Source organism: Malania oleifera, chromosome 13, assembly GCF_029873635.1.
Source record: "Malania oleifera isolate guangnan ecotype guangnan chromosome 13, ASM2987363v1, whole genome shotgun sequence".
In the NCBI taxonomy this organism is placed as follows: domain Eukaryota; kingdom Viridiplantae; phylum Streptophyta; class Magnoliopsida; order Santalales; family Ximeniaceae; genus Malania; species Malania oleifera.
The window spans coordinates 85715991-85737816 of NC_080429.1; the positions used below are offsets into that span (position 1 = coordinate 85715991).

At 35.3% G+C, this 21826-nt stretch overlaps 1 protein-coding gene across 1 annotated transcript; it reads right to left on the reverse strand.

Moving 5' to 3' along the window:
• Positions 1 to 2731: 2731 nt before the first annotated feature.
• On the reverse strand, positions 2732 to 7593 carry LOC131145533 (chaperone protein ClpB1). Its single transcript, XM_058094673.1, has 7 exons — positions 7285 to 7593; positions 5237 to 6416; positions 4865 to 5046; positions 4133 to 4755; positions 3614 to 3893; positions 3319 to 3516; positions 2732 to 3220 (listed from the first exon to the last, which is right to left on the reverse strand). Exons 2-7 carry the CDS (start codon positions 6387 to 6389, stop codon positions 2927 to 2929), a joined length of 2730 nt encoding a protein of 909 aa, XP_057950656.1. The 5' UTR covers positions 6390 to 6416; positions 7285 to 7593; the 3' UTR covers positions 2732 to 2926.
• Positions 7594 to 21826: the final 14233 nt, after the last annotated feature.

The following is a 21826-nucleotide window of genomic DNA, read 5'->3' on the forward strand; positions in this document are numbered from 1 at the left end:
TCTTCCTAAACTTGAACCCTACGCCATTGTTTCGTCTAAGAAGCCACACCCAGCTGAGTATTCACAACAAATACATGATCTAATCAAGAAAAGCTTAACACTTTAGGGCATGACCATGATTAGAATTCGCAATGCTATATTATTTTTCCCTACTTACTCTTGTCTCTTTTATTTCTCCCTTCTAATTTAAGCCTATTTACTTCCCCCTCCTTCTTTATCCTTTCTACGACTTGTACAACTCTTTCACTCTCCCCTTATGAAATAAGATGCATTTCCAAAGGCTTCATAATGACTACCCAATTGAAATAAATCAATAAATTAAGACAATTACGTATAAATATCCATCAAACGAACATCCAAAGGCTTTTCTCACACTTCAAATTCTTCCAATCCAAGTTTAGAAGTGGTTACTATGCATAACAATGTAAGTTTTAGGACTAATATATTACCAATTCATGAATATATCTATTTATGTATGAGGTGCAATAGTTGTAATATAATATGTGTATTAAACATATTAGGTTAATATAAATAGAATTCAGAAATTAGTTATATACAATTTATTATATAAATAAAGATAATTTAGGCATGAATGACGTTGTTGAATATTTGATTTTTTATTTAATTTCAAAAGTGCTTGTAATAATCTTTTGTTTCAATAATAAAAATAAACTATAAGAGAATTTTCACTTTGCCTTTTGAATTCTAAGGAAATTTCATATAGTTAAATTTTGATAAATTTCACCAAAATTTCAAGATTTTGATGAATTTCAGTTGAAACTTCAATGGAAATTAATCAAGATAGAAATTGACTGTCATTTTCATTTCGAGGATGACAGAAAGCAAAATTTTAAAGAAAATTTTGATAATTTTGTAAAAATTTAACACCATGCTTATAAGGGTGCTTTTTACATAGCAAATCATGGAATTTGTTTACCATGTTTATTGTTATGTTTATAAATAGAACAAAAATACATTCACATTAGAATGGGAAAAATTCAACAATACCCCCTAAGTTTTTTAAATATGACACTCCACCTCCTTTGTTCTTGAAAACTACTAGAAAACTCCCTAAGCGAGTGATCGTTGGTCAATTGTTAAATATATGTGGAAAAATGAATTTTTGCTCTTAATAAAATAATATTATAAATGTTATTGACTTAAATAAATTAAATTGAAAAAAATTGGCCTATGTAATGTATTGAAAACTAAATAAACGAATTGGAAATTTAACTTATTCTCGAATTGAATAATTTACCGGTCCAATCGCTTTGAATCAACAAATTGACATAAGTATGACAAAATTATTTTATTATAATTTTATAATTTTTTAAATATATACATGTAAATAAATGATATCAAATTAAATGAAGTAAATTGAAAAAATTGGTCAGTATAATGTCTTGAAAATTGAATAAGCAAATTGGAAACTCAAACGATTCTTGAATTGAATAGTTGGCCGGTTCAATAGTTTTGGATCAATTAATTGATGTAAGCATGACAAAATAAATTTATTATTATTTTAATTTTTTTAAAATTATATAAATAAAAATTATTAATAAATCATAAAAAATGCCTAATAATTATACTATTATGAAATGCTTGTTAAATGTAATTTCATAAAATTTTAATGATTAAACAATCATAAAATAAATAAAACATAATTCAATAATCTTAAATTTAAGTAACCTATCAACCATAATGCTAAAAAAACATAAACTAAAATTTCAAAATTCAAACTTCATAAATTAAAATTATAAGTTAAATATTAGTTATTTTTTGTATAAAATATAAGTGTTAAATATATAAAAAAAAAAACACCTAAATTTATATTAATTAATTAACCTTTGATCTAACTAATTCACCAATCTTTTTTAAATTTTAACCAAGTTACTATGTTAATAAATATTAATTCAACTATATAACAATTTAATCAATTAGTTGATAAGTTGATTTTTTAACTATATTTTAATTTTAAAAATATATTTATTCATTTATTTTACATATTAAATTATATATAATAAATTTTAGAATAATCAATTTATTGAAGTATTTTTCTGAACTATTAAATTATTTATTTATATAAATATTTTAAAAAAATTTTAAAATAATAATTTAATTATGTTATTAGGCTTATATCAATTAATTGACCCAAATCAATATTAACTCGAAAACTATATATCCAATTTATTTATAAATTCAATTTTCAAAATATAATTTACTGAACACTTTTTTAACTTAATTTATTAAATTAATATCATTTTCTTTTAAATTATCTAACTACAAACAAATTAAACAAAATAAAATTATCATTTTATTCATTTTTCATATATACTTAATGATCCACCAATAATCAATTTATGTAAGACTAAAATTATCATTAAATTTAAACCTTAAGAGTTTTCTTTTTTGTAATTTTCAAAAACATAAAAGGTGCCTTTAAATTTAAACCTTAAAAGGTTCTCTTTTGTAGTTTTCATAAGCAGGTGAAATATCATTTTCACAAACAGATGTTCCAAGATTATACCCAATTAATAATATAGAAATAATCACCATTCAACAAAATTTGTGTCTTCATCCTTCCTCAAAACAGATCTGTGGCTCCTAAATTTTGGATCATCAAATGGCATGTTACACTACAACATAAAAGATAAAAGATGCACAACAGAAATCTAACCATACACAACTTAGATCAGCAGCGTTTTCATCCCTCCTACTCAAAAGAGATCCATGGTTCCAAAATTTTGGATCATCAAATGGCATATTTAACTTGGAAAACAAACTGGGGTGGTAAACCCCCATTCACTATGGGCACTTCAAATATCAAAATTTACATAAAAGATACACAGCAACAGAAATCTAACCAAACACTACAACTTAGATCAGCAGCGACCATAACCCGCTTTTCCTTAAACAAACGATCTATTTACTCGAACATATCTTCCTCATCCATTTCCTCAATTTTCATCTTCTTCACTGCTTGAGCAGCATCATCCTTCGGTCCATTGGGTATGCGTATCAATACGTCCGACTTTCTGCCTGTGGCTGCATTGACAAGTCCTCCATTCTTTTCAACCCGATACACTAAACCATTCCCATTTGGCCCAGCATCAACATACACAGTCGAGTTCTCATCTATCTCCTCCCTTATCAGCATTTTTGACAATTCCGTCACCACCTTCTTCTCCAGCCATCTTCTGATAGGTCTTGCTCCATAAACCTAAATTTAGCAGCTCACACAGTTAAACTTCCCAAGAAATGGAAGAGGAAAAGAGAAAGCAGCAACAGTTTATCCTTGGGAATGAAATATACACTTACCGGATCATAACTCTCTACCAGGACATAGTCCAAAGCTGCATCAGTCACACCCAAGGCAATACCCCTTTCAGCCAGGCGGCTTGCAACATCCCTCATTTGTAACCTGGCAACTTTCCTAAGTTGTTCATGTGAAAGTGGATCAAATATCACAATCTCATCCAGCCGATTTAGCAGTTCAGGCCTGAAGTGCTTCCTAACCTGTTAAATAACAGAAGAGAGAAAATGGTTATGTACTGCAGCCCAAGACGAGGAATAAATTGTCAATGTGTAATGAGACACCTCTTCAACATTTTACCTCTTGCATGACCCATTCCCGAGCTTTTTCCAATGTATATTTGCCTGTTAATCCCGCCAAGAGATGCTCTGCTCCAAGGTTCGAAGTCATGATGATCACTGTATTGCTGAAGTCCACAGTACGACCCTGACCATCTGTTAACCTCCCATCATCCAGAACTTGAAGAAGGGTATTAAAAACAGAAATGTGAGCCTTCTCTACTTCATCAAATAGCACAACACTATATGGTCTCCGCCGCACTGCCTCTGTGAGTTGTCCACCTTCTTCATGCCCAACATATCTAAAGATAATAATAGCAAGAGTAAGAAATCACACTCATGCTACATTCGAAGGCATGAATTTCAGATCTTAAAATTAGTTTTAAGTGAATTTAAATAAATTTTAATATAATTTTATAATACATCATATCCAAGTCCAATATAACTCCAAATCCAAGGCTTATTCAAACATTTGATCAGTGTCTCATTAAGGATGAGCATTCTCAAGTAGGATCAAATAAAAACATAGTCAACTACTTACCCAGGGGGAGCACCAATTAACCTTGAAACTGAATGCTGCTCCATGTACTCTGACATATCCATTCTTACCAGGAGATTATCATCATCAAAAAGTTGCTCAGCAAGAGCCTTGGCAAGCTCAGTTTTACCAACCCCAGTTGGACCCAAGAAAAGGAATGAACCAGTTGGCTGTTGTGGCCTTCCCAATCCAGCTCTTGACCTCAGCACAGCCTCTGCTACGGCATCAACAGCTTGGTCTTGTCCAACCACTCTCGTATGCAACCTCTCTGCAAGTCCAATCAACCTCTCTTTCTCATTCTGGCCAAGCCTTGTAACGGGTATGCCAGTCCAGCGGCTTACCACTTCAGCAATATGTTCTGGTCCAACAGTCTCCGTTAACATTAAATTTTCTTCAGCGCTTCCTTCAAGTTTCGCAATGGCACCTTCCACTTCTTGAATTGCTCCATACCGCAAATCAGCAACTCTCGCCAAATCGTACCTTCTCTCTGCCTCTTGCAAAGCAAAAATGAGCTCCTCTCGCCTCTGCTTAAGCCGCCGAATCTCGTCAATTCTTTCTTTCTCCTTCCTATATTTCATCATCAAAGGCTGTAGTTTGTCTCTCAAATCATCAAGCTCTTTCCGAACCTGACACAATAACAATTGAATTCAATTTAGAATGAAAGGGATATAGCAATTGAACAATAGCGAATAGATCCCGCGTATCTGCAATATTAGTCAAGGTTGGTATACTCACTTCAACTAAACGGGCTTTGCTAGCTTTGTCCTTCTCCTTTTCAAGAGCATGAAGTTCAACTTCTAACTGAATCCTCTTCCTTTCAAGGTTATCAATCTCTTCAGGCTGGCTATCGAGCTGAACTCTCACGTTTGCACAAGCCTCATCAACTAGGTCAATTGCCTTGTCTGGAAGATGACGCCCTAGGCAAGGCAAAGCACTTAACAATTAGTGTTTTGACTGTTTTCACATCACATTGCCACAAAGTACAATTAACGTATAAGAAAATTGACTATTGTACCAAAAAAGATAGTTGTTGCCCTCATAAATTAAAATCAAATGGCAGAAGCTCGAGCTACAGATAAATATAACAAACCAATTATCTGCACATACCAGTAATGTATCGACTGGATAGCTGGGCAGCAAAAACAAGAGCTCGATCCTGAATTCGAACACCATGATGACCTTCATACCTCTCCTTTAGTCCCCGAAGGATGCTTATTGTGTCAGGAACACTAGGCTCCGCAACATAAACTTGCTGGAAACGTCTCTCAAATGCAGCATCTTTCTCCACATACTTCCTGTATTCCTCAAGGGTTGTAGCCCCAATGCACCGTAACTGACCTCTAGCAAGCATAGGCTTAAACAGGTTGGCAGCATCCATAGAACCCTCAGTTCTACCAGCCCCAAGAACAAGGTGAATTTCATCAATAAACAAGATTACCTTCCCTTCAGCCTCTTCCACTTCTTTTAAAACAGCTTTCAATCTCTCCTCAAATTCTCCTCTGTACTTGGCTCCAGCAACCAAGGCACCCATATCCAATGCAACAAGCCTCACATCAGCAAGATTGCTTGGGACATCCCCTCTTACAATCCTCTGAGCTAAGCCTTCCACCACGGCTGTTTTACCCACACCTGGCTCTCCAATAAGAACCGGATTGTTTTTGGTTCTTCTTGAAAGGATCCTAATAACTCTCCTGATCTCCTCATCCCGGCCAATGACAGGATCTAGCTTCCCTGCCTGCTCCACAAGATCGCGTCCATAGGTCTTCAAAGCCTGGAAAGTAGCGTCTCCAGAAGCACTTTGAACCTTCTTTCCTTCCTTTCCGCGAAGCTTCTCAACCTCAGATTTCACTCTTGAAGCACTCACCCCAGCTTCTTTAAAGAGGTCACTAATTTGTGAGTCTTCAATAAGGCTGAGAATCAACTGATCAATGGCTAGATGAGAGTCACCTACTGTTTTCTGATAGGATTGGGCTCGCCGGATCAACTTAATAAGAGAGGTACTGGCAGGAATTTCATCAGGGGGAGGGGTCTGAGATGGGATTTTCTCAATCGCTTGTTTGAAAACCCTCTCAACAGCCTTCACAGACTCTTCACCTAGACCAGAATTTGCAATTGCTTGGCAGAAAATGCCATTGGGGTCGGAGATCAAAGCAACAGCAATATGGAGGGGAGTAAATTGTACATGACCAGAGTTGATTGCTAGTTCATGAGCCCCCGCAAGAGTCTCATTGGTTTTGTGAGTGAACTTATCGGGATTCATTGTTGCTTCTTGGTATTACTATGAAGACTGTAGTAAGAAAACACACATCAGAACCAAAAGCAAATGGACATTAAATAGTATTTGAAAGCATAAATTTCGGCTGTGTGAATTCAAAAGAAATTTTATATAATTTTGTATTATATTATATCTAAATTTAAAACCTAAAATCCGTAACACCAAACTCAGGGATTGAAAATAAAAAAACATATTATATCTAAATTTAAATACAGCTACTCGATGTTCCGCATCGCTTTGTCAGAACGGTGTTGGTGTCCTCAGTTTCTATTGCCGTTCCACTGTCCAAAAGTTCGAAATGCCGTTTGTGTTATTGGCAAATTAAAATCTTGAATCTCTTGGTTCAGGGATTCTGAATTAATTAATTTTTTCAACAGGAGATTTGAGAGTAGTCTTCTCAGATCGGTACGAATTTAAGCTTCCAAAAGCAATAAATGAGAAATATTAAAGTAATACCCAAATGTAACGTAGACAAGAATAAAGGGGGTAAGCACAGACAAAACCAAAAAATGCTTCATGTGATTGAAAATTTTGGAGACGAAAATGGGAAGAACACAACGGTTCTTCTCTTTCTTCAATGAACAGCATCATCATCATCATCATCAAAACAGTTTTATGAGGGCCTAACTAAATCATTGACGGAACCAGTAATAGCGAGTCCTATTTGTTCTTGGTAGATAACAACGAATTTCAAACGTAAATGACTAACAGAGATCAATCAAACAAGTCGGCACTAAAACTTAGACAACCAAATGGAAACTTGGACTTCAAGAAGCAAAGGAGGAGATCGAATTCTGATTAACAAAGAGAACTATATACATATTACAGATAAACTGCAGCAAAAAGAAAAACAGAGGAAAAAGAAGCCATTTATACGAACCTTGCACGAACAATATACGCAGGAGATGTGAAAGAGTGATTGATGAAGATTGAACTGTATCGCTGCAAGTTGTTGATTAATCAGAGTCTGATCTTTCTCGCTCGGCCTTTGTTGTTCTGTTGTGTACAAAGAGAGTGCTGGAGTGTCCTTTTGTTAAGCCAAGAGAGACATCTGGAGAGGAAAGGGCAGGAGAAGGCCTAGAAACTACTACAAACCATCTTCTACATTCTGGAAGCTACTAGAGCGGTAGAGCCATCCTGGCTTACGCGCCGCCCCCACAATTTGTGCGCGCGTTGGAGCATTTGTGTTATATTTTTTTCTTTTTGCTTTGGATTTTAAAATTATATATATATATATATATATATATATATATATATATATAAATCTATATATTAGTTGAGCAGTTTTACAAGAGAAAAAATAAATTTATTTATATTTTATTTTTAAACTAAATATAATATATATATATATATATGAATAAAAATATTAAAAATTGAAGGCTAACTAGAAAAACTACCCTCGCTCTGCAGCGAGATAATATAGAAGAAAAAAAATAATATATATATTATATATATTAATATTTTTAATTTTTAATTTTTAATTTTTTTATTCATATATATATATATATTATATTTAGTTTAAAAATAAAATATAAATAAATTTATTTTTTCTCTTGTAAAACTGCTCAACTAATATATACATTTTTATATATATATATATATATATATATGAAATAAGTAATGATCTTTTTGGTATGCAAATGGATTGAAATTAATAATTTATAATTTTACATATTTGTTAAAAAAATCTAATAATAGGATGGAGTTTAAATGTAAATACAATCTTACTATTAGTAAAGGTATATAGGAAAAATATATTTGAAATAGACAATTTCATTAAATCGTACCTTTAAAACACATAGAACAAAAATATTTAAGTATAGTTTTTTGTGTGTTTTTAGTGAGATTAATTGTTAATTAAATTACAACAAAAATATATTAACCTAACTTCTTTGATCAGCAGAGAACTTAGAAAATAAAAAATTACAATAATATATCATTTTTGCATGGAACTAAATATTACGTTGAAACACATAAAATACAAACAATTGGCTACATAATCCAAATCGACATATTTTGATGATAACAACACATTAGTGATTCTAAGTTATACTAATATTTGCACATCAAGTTAGTACATGTATGACATGGAGGTACGGGATCAAATGCAAAGATAGAATGAACATTCAAGTAAGGAAAGATCAAAGCAAACACACACTCGAAAGAGTACAAGCACAACCAACTAAAGTAAATGTAAAGTCACATATGTATAATGCATGGGAAGTGTTTGAGGTAGGAATTGTTTGTAACTTTTGTAATTCTAATTCAAGCAAGTTTATTTAGCAAGAGTTGAGCAATTGCATATGCATGTTAGTATATAGGATATCATCAAATTCTTAAAACAAAAATTGATGAGTTTTCAAATGCATTTCATAAAGAATATCCTATAATCAAATGTATTTTCATAAGGGACAAGTTTTAAATGATTTTAATATCATAATCTTTCATATACTTGGTCCCGTTTTAGTGTAAACCAAGATTAAACACACAAAAGAAAGAAACAGGGCAAACCATCAACGGTTTGGTCAGGTGCTTCAACAGTTTCAGGCAATAGGTTAAATGGATTTTGACCTAAAGGAAATCGTCCACGATTTGAGCAAATCTTCAACAGTTTGTGGGAATCCGTCGACGGTTTGCATCGGGATTCTAAACCCAACAGGCATAAAATGGCTAGTTTTCAAAGTATTTAATTGTTTTAAATGCCCAATGGTCATCTAACAGCTAGTTCGTCCATTTGCCTATAAATACAAGCTACTAGCATTTAATAAACACCTTTGATAGTTAGAAAATATTTATTGCAACCATTTAGTTCATCATTCATTGCTCAAATTTTTCTTGCTCTTTATACTTGTGTAAGATTCATTACTAGAGAGATTAGTGTGAGGCTTTGTGCCGTAATCAACTCATAGAAGGAGCATCATTTGTATCAATCACATTTTCTCCTCTTTCGTTTGATTGTAAAAGGATTCTTGGTGAACCTAATATGAGGAGTTCTTGGTGAACCTTGCCGATTGGCTCTTGGTGAGTGTGAGGGGATTGGTTCCCTGATTATAAAGGCTTCTCTGTCCTTAAAGGAGATTGGTTAATGGATTTTGGAATCCTTGAGTATGTCTCAAGTTGTGGACGTAAGCAAGAGGCCGAACCACGTTAAAATTTGTGTGTTAAGATTCTCTCCCCTATACTTCTTATATTTATTGTGTTATTCATTTTTATTATATTGTGATTTGATTGTTTGTATCTTGCCAAGTCTTATTATTTTGTAAAAAATAATAATAATCTGCAAAAGAGTCTATTCACCCCCCCCCTCTAGACACGACTCTAGTGCGAACAAGTGAAATTAGAGCAAGGTGCTTGATTTATTGGAGTAAATTCTAAAGCGTAAAGATCAAATGGCGGATATGATAGATGCACCACTCTCCTAGGGACAATCTGTCGATCGTCCACCAAGGTTCAATGGAAACAACTACCCAACATGGAAGAATAGGATGACAATTTTTATTCAGTCATATGATCATGAGATGTGGCAGGTCATTACAAAAGGAGACTTCATCTTCACCAAGAAAGATGATAAAGACAAAGAAGAACCGAAATCAATAGAAGAGATATCAACCACGGAAAAAAGGTTAGTAAAACTTAATTTTAAGACAAAAAACTTTCTTTATTGTGCACTAACCGATGAAGAGTACAATCATATTTGCGAATGCAAAACCAAAAAAGAAATCTAGGACAAGTTCAAGGTCACATATGAAGTTACGTATCAAGTCAAAATGTCTAAAATTTATATGTTAGTAAAAGAAAATGAATTGTTTAAAATGGATGAAGGTGAAACAATCACATCCATGTTTACTTGCTTTACTCACATTACAATTGGATTGAAAGCACTTGGTAGGGATTATTCTATGGAGGATAATGTGCAGAAAGTTCTTCGATCATTGCCTGAGTCATGACATGCCAAATCAATGGCCATTGAAGAAGCAAAGGATATATCCAAGGTATCCCTTGATAAGCTGATCGGGTCTCTCATGACCTATGAGATTAAAAAGAAAAATATAGCACTTGAGCTAGAAAAACCTAAGAAGGCAATGTGTATTGCCTTGAAGTCATCAATTCAAAAAGAAATAGTTGAGGAGGACGAGAGTGATAGTGAAGAAGACGTTGCTCTACTCACAAGAAGATTCAAAAGATTCTTGATGAAAAAGAAGTCAGGAAAGCAAAATGAAAAAGGGGAAGCAAGTAGAAATGATAGCATGAGATGCTATAATTGCAAGCTAGACATAAGATGGTTGATTGTCCTCTATTCAAAAACAAAGGTAACTATCAATAGGGAGACAACAAGAAATACAAAGCCATGAATGCTATACTAGACGGACTTTCAACCGATGAAGAAATTGAAGAAGAAGCAACTCATTTTTGTCTCATGGTGGAGGATCAAGAAGAGGTAAGTTGTGATGATGAATATGCTCCTTCATATGATGAATTAAGAAGTACTTGTAGAAAATTATACGATGAATTAGTAGTGATCAAAAGAAAAAAATAAACATCTTGAAAAAAAACACTCAAAATGTAAACAAAAAGAAATGTCTTTGTTCAATTTTAAAAGAAGAAAATGCCTCTTTCAAAATAAAAAAATGAGGAGCTTATTAAATGTGTTCAAGAAGATCATGAACTTTTTCAAAAGAAAGTTAAAAATATGAAAATTCAAATTGAGCATGATCTTGAAAAAGAAAATTGAAGATTACTGTAAAATCATTTATAAATTCACTAATGGGAAAGAAAATTTTGACAAATTATTAGGAGCTCAAAGAATTGGAATCTACAAAGAAGGTTTAGGTTATGGGTTATCCTCATATAAATCGATTGGTTTTGCTAACCTTTGTGTCAAAAGAAGTTCCTTACCAAATAAAAATAAGGCACCCAAACTAAACCCTTTACATGTAAATGGAACCTATTTATATTGAGAAAGAAAATGACATATTCGTTACTTTTGTCCTTTTAGAGGTGATAGAGGAAAAGAAAGTGAGTATAAATGGGTTATTAAGAAAACTAACCCCTTAGTACTCAAGAGAGAATGGGTACCAAAACAAGTTACTTAATTCTGTTTTGTAGGTATGCTTGAAGACCATATCCCAAAGGAATAAGTGTTTTCTTGATAGTGGTTATTCAAGACACATGACAGCTGATGTTGAAAAAATTGTCTCTCTCACATACAAATGGGAAGGATTCATGACATTTCAGGACAATGCCAAAGGTAGAATCATTGGCAAAGAAAAAATAGGCAACTAATAATTCAATGTTGATAATGTAGTAATTGTAATGACCCATTTAATCTACTACATTAGTAACCATACTAAATATCATTAACTTAAAACATAACAAAGTCAACCCCAACTCGTGGGTAACGGGGACACACCTGTCTTACACAGCGGAAACCTAAGCAGCAGCAGATATAAATTTCATTTATCCAACCATAGAATACAATATACTAGAGTTACTTACATTCCACCATACTACTGTATATAAATACAATCCTCAAAAATCCCTACAAGTATAGCTGGGATCATACATCAGAACCTACTAACCCTAATTCAAAAGACTCATCCTCCTAACAGGGTAGTACAACTGCCCCAACGGTGCGGGGCTCGATCCACCTGTCTTTCTGGGTTCCCTGAAATGGTTTAAGTTGGAGTGAGACACCTTTTAGTAAGGGAAATAAACTAAATACAGTTGTGTGGCAACATGAATATTTGCATGCTATAATAAATATACAGTACATGTACATGCTTGAAAACACTGATAAAATCATAACTGAATAAATATACCATTTCATAATTATACTGAATCATACTGTATCTCTCTGTTCATAAAATCATCTGATATAACTCGTAATTATGAAATTTATCCAGGATGAATAGCTAGTTGATCTCATGTAATACCCCTTATGACGAGTTGTGCAGCCCGAAGGTAGGACCCGACAATGGCTGACTGACCACTGCAGAGTCAAAAATGTTTGTAAGTACGATGGGCCAGCCACACCCTGGTTCGGATTGTGAGGTGGACGTCTACAACCCTGCACTGAAAGCCACATTGACTATCCATCTCCCACCCCCTCTACTGGTAAGGGCAGTTAGCACAAGTATGAACTGAACTGAACTGTATAGCTACGGTACTATGCTTCTGATAACTGATCTGAACTATCATCCGAGTTCTGATAACACATAGGACATGATAATATACTATTTTAATATAAATAGATTGATAGCATTTTCTGAATTCTATAATAACATAAATAATCAAGGCCTTGCACCACACCGAATAACATACATAACTACGGCCTTGCGCCGACTATTAATCACGGCCTTACGTCGAACATTTCATAAATACTGAACTGAGCATATCTACTGTTTATTATATATTCTGAAATCATAATTTCCTGTTTTATTATGTTATTCCTGAAAATAACAGTAAACATGTTTTTTCTGTAAAACTGACTTAACATAATATAATATACGTGAAATAATATTCATGCCACACAACTGAATAAAAACATGAATTTTGTTTTGAAATCACATTTTCTGACTATTTATACTAAAAATATACATTCCTGTGTAATAGCAGTATTTTCCCAAATATACTTATACGTAATACATGCTTTCTGAAAACTAATCTGCTATCAAATAATAATAATAATAATTTTCATGAAAAATTACTGTTTTAGTTTACTCCCTTACCTGACTACTGGAAAGCACCTAAAATGACTAATCCTGCACTAGTAGGTTTCCTCATTTAACACCCTAAAAACAACATTGCCCCGAACAAAACTTCAGTATTTCCTCAAATACTACCATTTCTACAACTATAGGAAAGTCAAATACTAAATAAAAAGTCTTACCCTAAACTTGGGATGGAGTTCAAGTTAGCCCCACCAATGATCTACTCTAGTAGACTTGAAGAGAACTTTTCCAGGAGTAGCGTGGCGGCTTCGGATCGTCAATTCGGCAAAGAATGGACCCAAAATCTTAGAGAGAAGGGAGGAAAACCGAAGAGGAGTGAGAGAGAGAAGTTATTCGCGTGATTTCTACTACAAAAACCGAGTTTGGGCTATTTATACACCTGCGCTCGTCGACGAGGTCATGAAGGGAGTTCGCCGACGAACGCTTATTCCTCGTTAACGAAATTTAGAACATAAAATAGCGTCTTGGTAACTTCTTATTGGCAAGACACGTGTCCCCATCAACGATCCCATCAAGCGTGTTAATCGACAAACATGTTGCATTCATCGACGAGACCCCTGTTGAATTCCCAAATTAAATTTCCTTTTCTCTCCTCCTCCTATTATTTAATTAGTATAATTCACTGGGTCTCTACATTCTCCCATCCTTATAAAAATTTCGTTCTCAAAATTTACTATCCATATGATTCACCATCCTCTAAAGACAAACAGTCTACTTATTTTATTACTTACCCTCACTTGTGGCGGAGAAATACAGTGGTTACATTTCGAGTTTTGAGAGATTACATATATTAAATAAAATTCTCCCAAAACTAAAATACTACTTACTAACTAAACTATTACATACATTGACTAACCTACAAGATAAACATTTCATAACCACTTACACCTTTCTGATTACAACTAAACTTTACTGAATAAATGCGGATATTTTTGTCTTATCTATTCCTCGGGCTCCCAAGAAGCTTCTTCTACTGCGTTATTTCTCTACAGAACTTTTACTAAAGAAATCTTCTTATTACGTAATTCCTGTTCTTTTCTGTCCAGAATCTGTATCTGTCCAGAATCTGTACCGATACCTCCTCATAAACTAGTGAATCATTGACCTCTAATTCACCATAATTGATTACGTGAAAAGGGTCTGGGACATATTTTCTTAACATGGAAACATGGAATATTTCGTGTATCCTGGATAGCACTAGTGGTAAATCTAGTATGTAAGCAACCAACCTCACTTTCTCTAGAATCTCAAACGAGCCAATGAACCTAGGGCTGAGTTTACCTTTCCTTCCAAATCTCATGACACTTTTTAACGGAGCTATTTTCAAGAACACATGATCACCGATATCAAACTCCAATTTCCTACGATGGGTATCGGCGTAACTCTTCTGTTGGCTCTAAGCTGCGTTGATTCTACCTTTGATGAGCCGAACCTTATCATACGCTTGCTATACTAACTCTGGCCCCACAACTCGCCGTTCACCCATCTCGTCCCAATATAAAGGAAAATGACACCTTCTACCGTAAAGCGTTTCAAATGGAGTCATGTCAATGCTAGCCTGATAACTGTTATTATATGCAAATTCCACCAGCGGCATAAATTGAGTCCAACTACCCCCAAAATCCAGCATGCACGCTCGAAGCATATCTTTTAATATCTTAATAATCCTTTCAGTATGCCCGTCTGACTGAGGATGGAACGTCGTGCTAAAAGATAGTTGAGACCCTAGAGCCTCCTTCAAGCTCCTCCAAAATCGTGACAACCCGTGCCATGGGGCCATACAACCCGTGCCATGGGGATGTAAATGGCGTGTTTGTCACAAGGAGTGTCTTATATGCATATCTGTTAATTTATGTGAATATGGTTAATTAATAAGATAACTTCGAGGGCTTACTAAGAAAGGTGAGTGCCCTGGTAGCGGTAATGATAATAGAGCAGAGGGAAGCTACTTGTATGCGCGGGTAATCTTCCCTATCCTCAGCTAATTATGTGCGTGAGTGTAAAATAAGAATGTTTTCATAAATGTGTTTATCTGCTTAGTGAACTGGTTATTTTCTATACACTAAATGCATGTTGACCACATACTGACATTAACTTAGTCTTTCCCTTACTGAGTTGTGCCTCACCTCTACTTTACAAACTATCATTTTAGGGAATCCTAGAGATCGAGTCTAGCGGGCTAGAGGTGTAAATTTATGTAGGTAGTGTGTAGATAGAGATTTTACTTTTTGTTTAGTTTTATGGGATATAATTATGTGAAAATGAATATATTTGTATATAAAGATAGTTAGAACTCTGGTAATGTAATTTGAGGATTTTATATTTTATTTTCGCTGCGTATGTGTGTTTTATATTTGATGAATAAGGTATCAGGTACACTGACGTCACTAAAGTAGCTCTTCGGGCCCACATGGCGGGTCGGAGTCGTTACAATAACTGAACACGATAAAAATGAAAAATTTAATACGGCTAACCCTAAACTAAACCGAGCTTCAACAAAGATTAAATTTTAAAAAGAACAACTAATTTAATTTTCTAAAAAAAAAAAAGAAAATCTTTTTCTTTTTGGATTTTATTCTTTTATTCTTCTTTTTTTTTAGAACCAAACCAGACCTTACTAGACGAATTAAATAAATCGAAGCATTAATTAAATTTATCACAAAATTAATTGAGAAAATAAATAAATAAATAAACTGCAACAATAATAAAATACTTTAAGTAATACTCAAAATTTAAATCTTTCAATAAATCTCAATAATAAAAAATAACAATAGTTAACTAAAAATAAATAAATAAAAAAAAAAGGAGAGAAAGAGAGAGTCATGGGGATGCTTGTTGCTGGCTATGGATGGTTGTGTACGTGGGTTGCAGCCGAGAGGAGCTTCTCAAGAACCTTGACAGCATGGGAGGCTTGTGTGTGCAGAAGGGAGAGCAACATGGGATAAGCTTTCTTCAGCAGCAGCAGATGCGGTGGCCTGGTGTTGGAGCTTTTGGTGGCTTAAGTGGTTACAGGAGGGGGCTCTCGGCTGGCCGCAGCAAGGTGTGGTCGGACTGAGGTGGCTAGTGGCTATTGCTGAATGGTGGCTTCGAGTGTGCTATTGGCAGGCGGCCGAAGCAGAGGAAAGAGAGAGATCTGGATAGAAGGTACTGAGAAAGAGAGAGGGTCAAGAGATAGGGAGAGAAGGAGAGTTAGTAAGAGATGCTATAAGAGTTGAAGAAGAGAGAGGGAGAGAAAGGAAGCTGGCTCGGGTTGCTATGGCAGACAAAAGAAGAAAATAAAGTCAGGAAGAGGGAGGAAAGGGAGGAGAGCCCTAAGGGCTTTTTTCAAAACAAGAGGAAAAGAAGGAGTTAAATAAGGAGGGGAGTGGCTGCCCTATGACCTAGTGCACAGATTACCCGACCTAGCTGCATAATCAGGTCACATCAAAGGTATTGTATTTTTTTTTTCTTTTTCTTTCTTCTTTTTTCTTTTTATTCATTTATGAATGAAGCCAATATTGACCCCCCCTGGAGCCCATATCTCTTAAAGCCAATACTAAAGGACTCATCGACGAGATGACGTGTCAACGAATCTGGCCCTATAAATAGTGCAAACTCGGATTTTTATCACATTTTAGTGCAAATACTTCCCCTTTTCTCTCTCCTACGGCCCCTCTTACTTCTCTCTTCGATTTCGACCCCGCCAACCACCGGATTGACGATTCGAAGCCACCACGACACTCCTGGTGAAGTTCTCTACAAGTCTGCCAGAGCGGATCGTTGGTGAAACGAAGTTGGATTTTATCCTAAATTCAGTGTAAGGCATTTTAGTCCATTTTTGGCCTTCTGACAGTTATAGGAAATGATATAGGCAAAGAAATATTGATATTCTGTTCTGACAAATGTTATTTTCAGGATGTTGTGTAGGAGGCCCTACGGGTGTTAGGCCAGTAAACCATAGGGGCTTTCCAGTAGTCAGGTAAGGGAAATATGCTATGCTAGGCAATTTCACTATGTTTCAGTATGAACTATATGTTTTGATAAGATGATTATTCATGATAGAAATTTATACAGTTTTTTATTTATGTATAATATGTTTAAAACTTCTCTGTGTTTTAAGAATATGAGTATAATAAAGAAACATGTTATACAATATTTGTAGGATATGATTTGCAGAATATACAGTTAGTGGGTATGTTTTATAATAATTACAGAATACCATGATTATACAGTATTCATTACCATGATTATACAGTATTCAATACCATGATTATATAGTATTCGATACTATGATTATACACTTTACAGTACCATGATTATACAATTTAGTTTAGAGATACAGTTAACACAGTTACAGTTTATTTCAGTATCATGGTTATTACGGTTATTTCATAATCATGGTAAATCAGATAGTTGTATATAGAAACGTATTATATAGTATCAGACCCTGTTGGACCATACAGTTACAGAGCACAGTACCGTTGCTACAAATATTTCAGTTATGAGTGCAACCACCTATTTAGATAATACGTGGTAGTAGGTCGATCATATAGTGCCCTTGACGTGGATAGGCTCCCCATTAGATACGGGTTGAGTTGGGCAGATCAGACCAAGAGAGTATAGTGATTTACCCTAGTCGGCCAACCAGTGTAGATCCTACCTACGGGCCGCACAACCCTGTCATGAGGGGTTAAATCATGACACACAGTTATCCACAAGGAAAGTTTTCAGTTACTATTACGTATATACAGATTTACAGTAACAGGGAACATACTTATGTACACTAGAAGTATATCGAATAGTAACCTACAATACTATTATGTTAAGCAACATGGAAAGGGTGGTGGATTTTATCACTTGTACTGTATTTACATATTCAGTTATACATGATTATATGAAAATAGATTTTCATAATATTGTAGCTCATATACCACACACTAGTAATAGCATATTTCGTCTTATTGAGCGTTGGCTCATCCCAGTGTTGAACCATTTTTCAAGTAATCTAGGTAGGCAAGCAGACCAGGCTTGCAGATAGAGGGGCCACAGTTTTGCCCTATCAGTAGAGAGTGAGTATATTTTTGGGAGTATTTTGTATATCCCCAACCCAGTTGAGGGTATCTTGGGGAACAATTGTACATGTATATTTTAGGAAACCTGTTAGCACTCTGGTATTGTATATAATTACCTATAGTTATGTTTATTTGATTTCTACTTCTCCCTGCTTAGGTTGATGATTGGGTTTAACCAGTATGGTATCAGCGTATGTTAAATGTCATAGTATATAATAAAAAAAAACCATTTAAATAGCAGGTCGTTACAAAGTCTCCCTTCGGTTCCATCCACAAAGCTACCCTGAGATAACACCAATCTCCCTGTAGCTCTGTCTATTCAAATCAGAAAAACAAGACCCATCTTAGTCATACCCAACACATTCATGTCAAAACCTTTCAATAGAGTTCTCAACTGATTATCCTTAGTTAAATTATTTCCATCCAATAACATGTCCTTCACATACAACAGATACATCACTTCATACATTACTATCACCCTCTTCCCAACTAGAAGCCTCACCAATTTATACTTGAGTGGTGGTCTGATAGTGCACATAGGCCCACTATGATCCTACTAATTTCCCGAGATGAAACTCCCTACAATATGACCAATGTCATTTTTTCCCTGAGTCTGTTGCTCCACCTGCATCACATGTCCATTCATATCGTGATACTGTTGACTTGAGATAGAACTTCTCGTATTTTTGCCCTGAGTTCTTAACTCCACTCGAATAATATGATTGCTGCTATCGTAGTTTTCTAGCATTTGTTTCTCTTTCTTTACCTGAGTACACTGCCCTATGACTTTAACAACAAAAGTCATTTCCTTGATCACCCCTTTGTTTACCATAGGATCACCCATCTTGTACCCACCTTTCTTATAACCCAAAAAGATGTACTGTATGAACATAACACCCAGCCTAGATCCTCTATCACTAGAATAGTGCACTAGTGGATATCCACTCACAATCGAGTAGTCTACCACAAAACCTGCCCACGATTCACTTGAAACTTTTCCATCTAGCGATACCATTGGCGATCGGTTAAATAAGAAAGGCATCGTACTCACTAACTTCACCAAGAAGTACCCTACAAGACTTGCATATGATCTGCCCTGCTCACAAAACTTCTTGAACAAAACCAGCGTACTCAGTCCCAATGGCTGACTTGAGGATTTCTCTCATGGTCTGGTACTCCACCTCAAGCACAAGTTTAACCTAGTAAACACATCAACATTAGGTTTGTGCCACATGAGATAAACCAAGACCTTCCATGATACACCCACGAAAAACATATGTCTATCGTTTGATGCTATCATCATCGATCCCCAAACATCTGAATACATGTAGTCATCCATATACTCTAACCGCATATGCCATAAGGTATCTGATTCAGATTCAACAGCTGCAGCTCCACCTATAATCGTAACACCCTACAATACATAGATATTTCCCGCTATATTTTCTCCTTTCATCACAATCGAGTCACCTTCACACACTTTCATTTCTCCACTTTCAGACTTGTAACTATACTCGTTACAGTCTAAAGTACCCAATGAAATAACATTCGTTCTTATACCCTCAAGATTCCTTACATCACATGTGACGACCTGCTTAATTTTCATATTTTTTTTTTTTTTTTTACAAATTATAATCCTTAGCTCAGCAGATCATAATCCACCTGGACCCATGGGTACAAGGGATACATCAGAACACATAATGGAAGTCTAAGCAGCAGGAAACATATAATCACAATATTATAAATACGAAAACATCCATTTCATTATCCTAAATACTAGAGTCACTATATCCACTGTATTTCAATATATACATCCCAAAAACAAAATTTAGGGACATTTTCTACAAAATCCAACTGTACCTACTAAAACTTACCCTTTAAAGAGGGCAGACAAACAGCACTAGATCAGCGAGCCTTTTCCCGCTCTCCTATCTGGGGCTCCTAAAAAGTTTATAAAATTTTGAGGTGAGTAAGGGAAATAAACTAATACCAGTGTGTGGCAACATGAGTATTCCGTGTTATACATATACCATACAGAACATATTCAGTAACTATTTTGTCAAATCTAGGAAAACATATATATCATCAAAACATGGCAGAACATACTGCATTTTCATAAACATATTTTATCTCTTATAATAATAATACAAAAACATTCCTGGTAGGTTAGCTGGCTGTTGTCATGTATTACCCCCACATGACTGGGTTTTGTGGCCCGAAGGCGGGACCTGACAATGGTTGGCCGACCACTGCCAAGTCAAAAGTACAATATGTAAGTCTAATGGGTCTGCCAGACCTGGTCCATACACCAGGGGTGCTCACACACTTCTTAAAACCATATCGACCATCCAATCTCACACCACTCCGTACAGCGGCGTTAACACAAATATCATGATCATGTAGATCATGGACACATAGCAACAATACCGTGCAAGTGCTAGCCTAGACCAAGTCAATCAGGTTCTGATATCATTTAACATATACTGAAACTGTGATACATGGATATTTCATATCATTAATTATCAAATCAATCATGTTATTTTGCATATATACGTATATCATGAAAATCATCAGCCCGTACGCCGGTATTACACATTTTACCATAGCTCGGCCCATACGTTGACAAATCATAGCACAACTCGTACACTGGCAAATCACATCCATAGCTTCGCCCGTACGCCGGCAAATCATATCATAGCACAGCCCGTACGCTGGCAAATCATACACATAACACGGCCCGTATACCGGCAAAACATATAAAAGTCTCGGCCTGTACGTCGATTTTCCATTATAAAAATCCGTATCGTTAACATATTCCCAGAAAATAGTATTTCATAATAATTTTTACTCATGCCACACTAACAGGTTTTTTCCATATTCAACATACCACCATTTTTAACAGTACTTTTTCAAATATAAATCATATATAAATATATTTATTTTCCTAAAACCAAATGTTATAACAATATACATATTTTTCATAAAATACTAGTTTAGTTTATCCCCTTACCTGATTCTTGAAAAGCCCCTACGAAAATATGTCCCGCACCCGCAGGGTTCCTAACTCAATACCCTCGAAACAGCATTCCCCAGAACTAAAGTTTAGTATTTCTACGCGTATATCACTTCCTACAACTGTCAAATAACCAAATACTAAGTTGAAATCCTTACCCTGGATTTGGGATGGTTTCCAACTCAGCCCCACCGACGATCCGCTTCAGCATACTTGCAAAGAACTTTCTCAGAAGCGTCGTGGTGGCTTCAGATCCTCGAATCGGTAGAAATTTGGCCTGAAATCGAAGAGAGAAAGAGAGGGAACCGAATGGGAGAGAAAAAGAGGGTTCTGTGCTGAATTTCCATCAAAAATTTGAGTTTTTCACTATTTATAGGGCTGGATTCGTCGACGAGCCACGTCATCTCTTCGACGAGTACTCCTTTAATAATTTCATCGAAAAAACCCACTCCTTGTCGACAAAATTTAGACTGCCCAGAACCCCTCTCGGCATTTCCTCGTCGACGAGACACGTCGCCTCATTGACGAGTCCTATAGAAAGTTCATCGATGAATCCTATCCTCGTCAACGAGCTCCTGATATACCCTCATCGACGAGTCCACTGTATTCGTTGATGAGGAGCTAAAA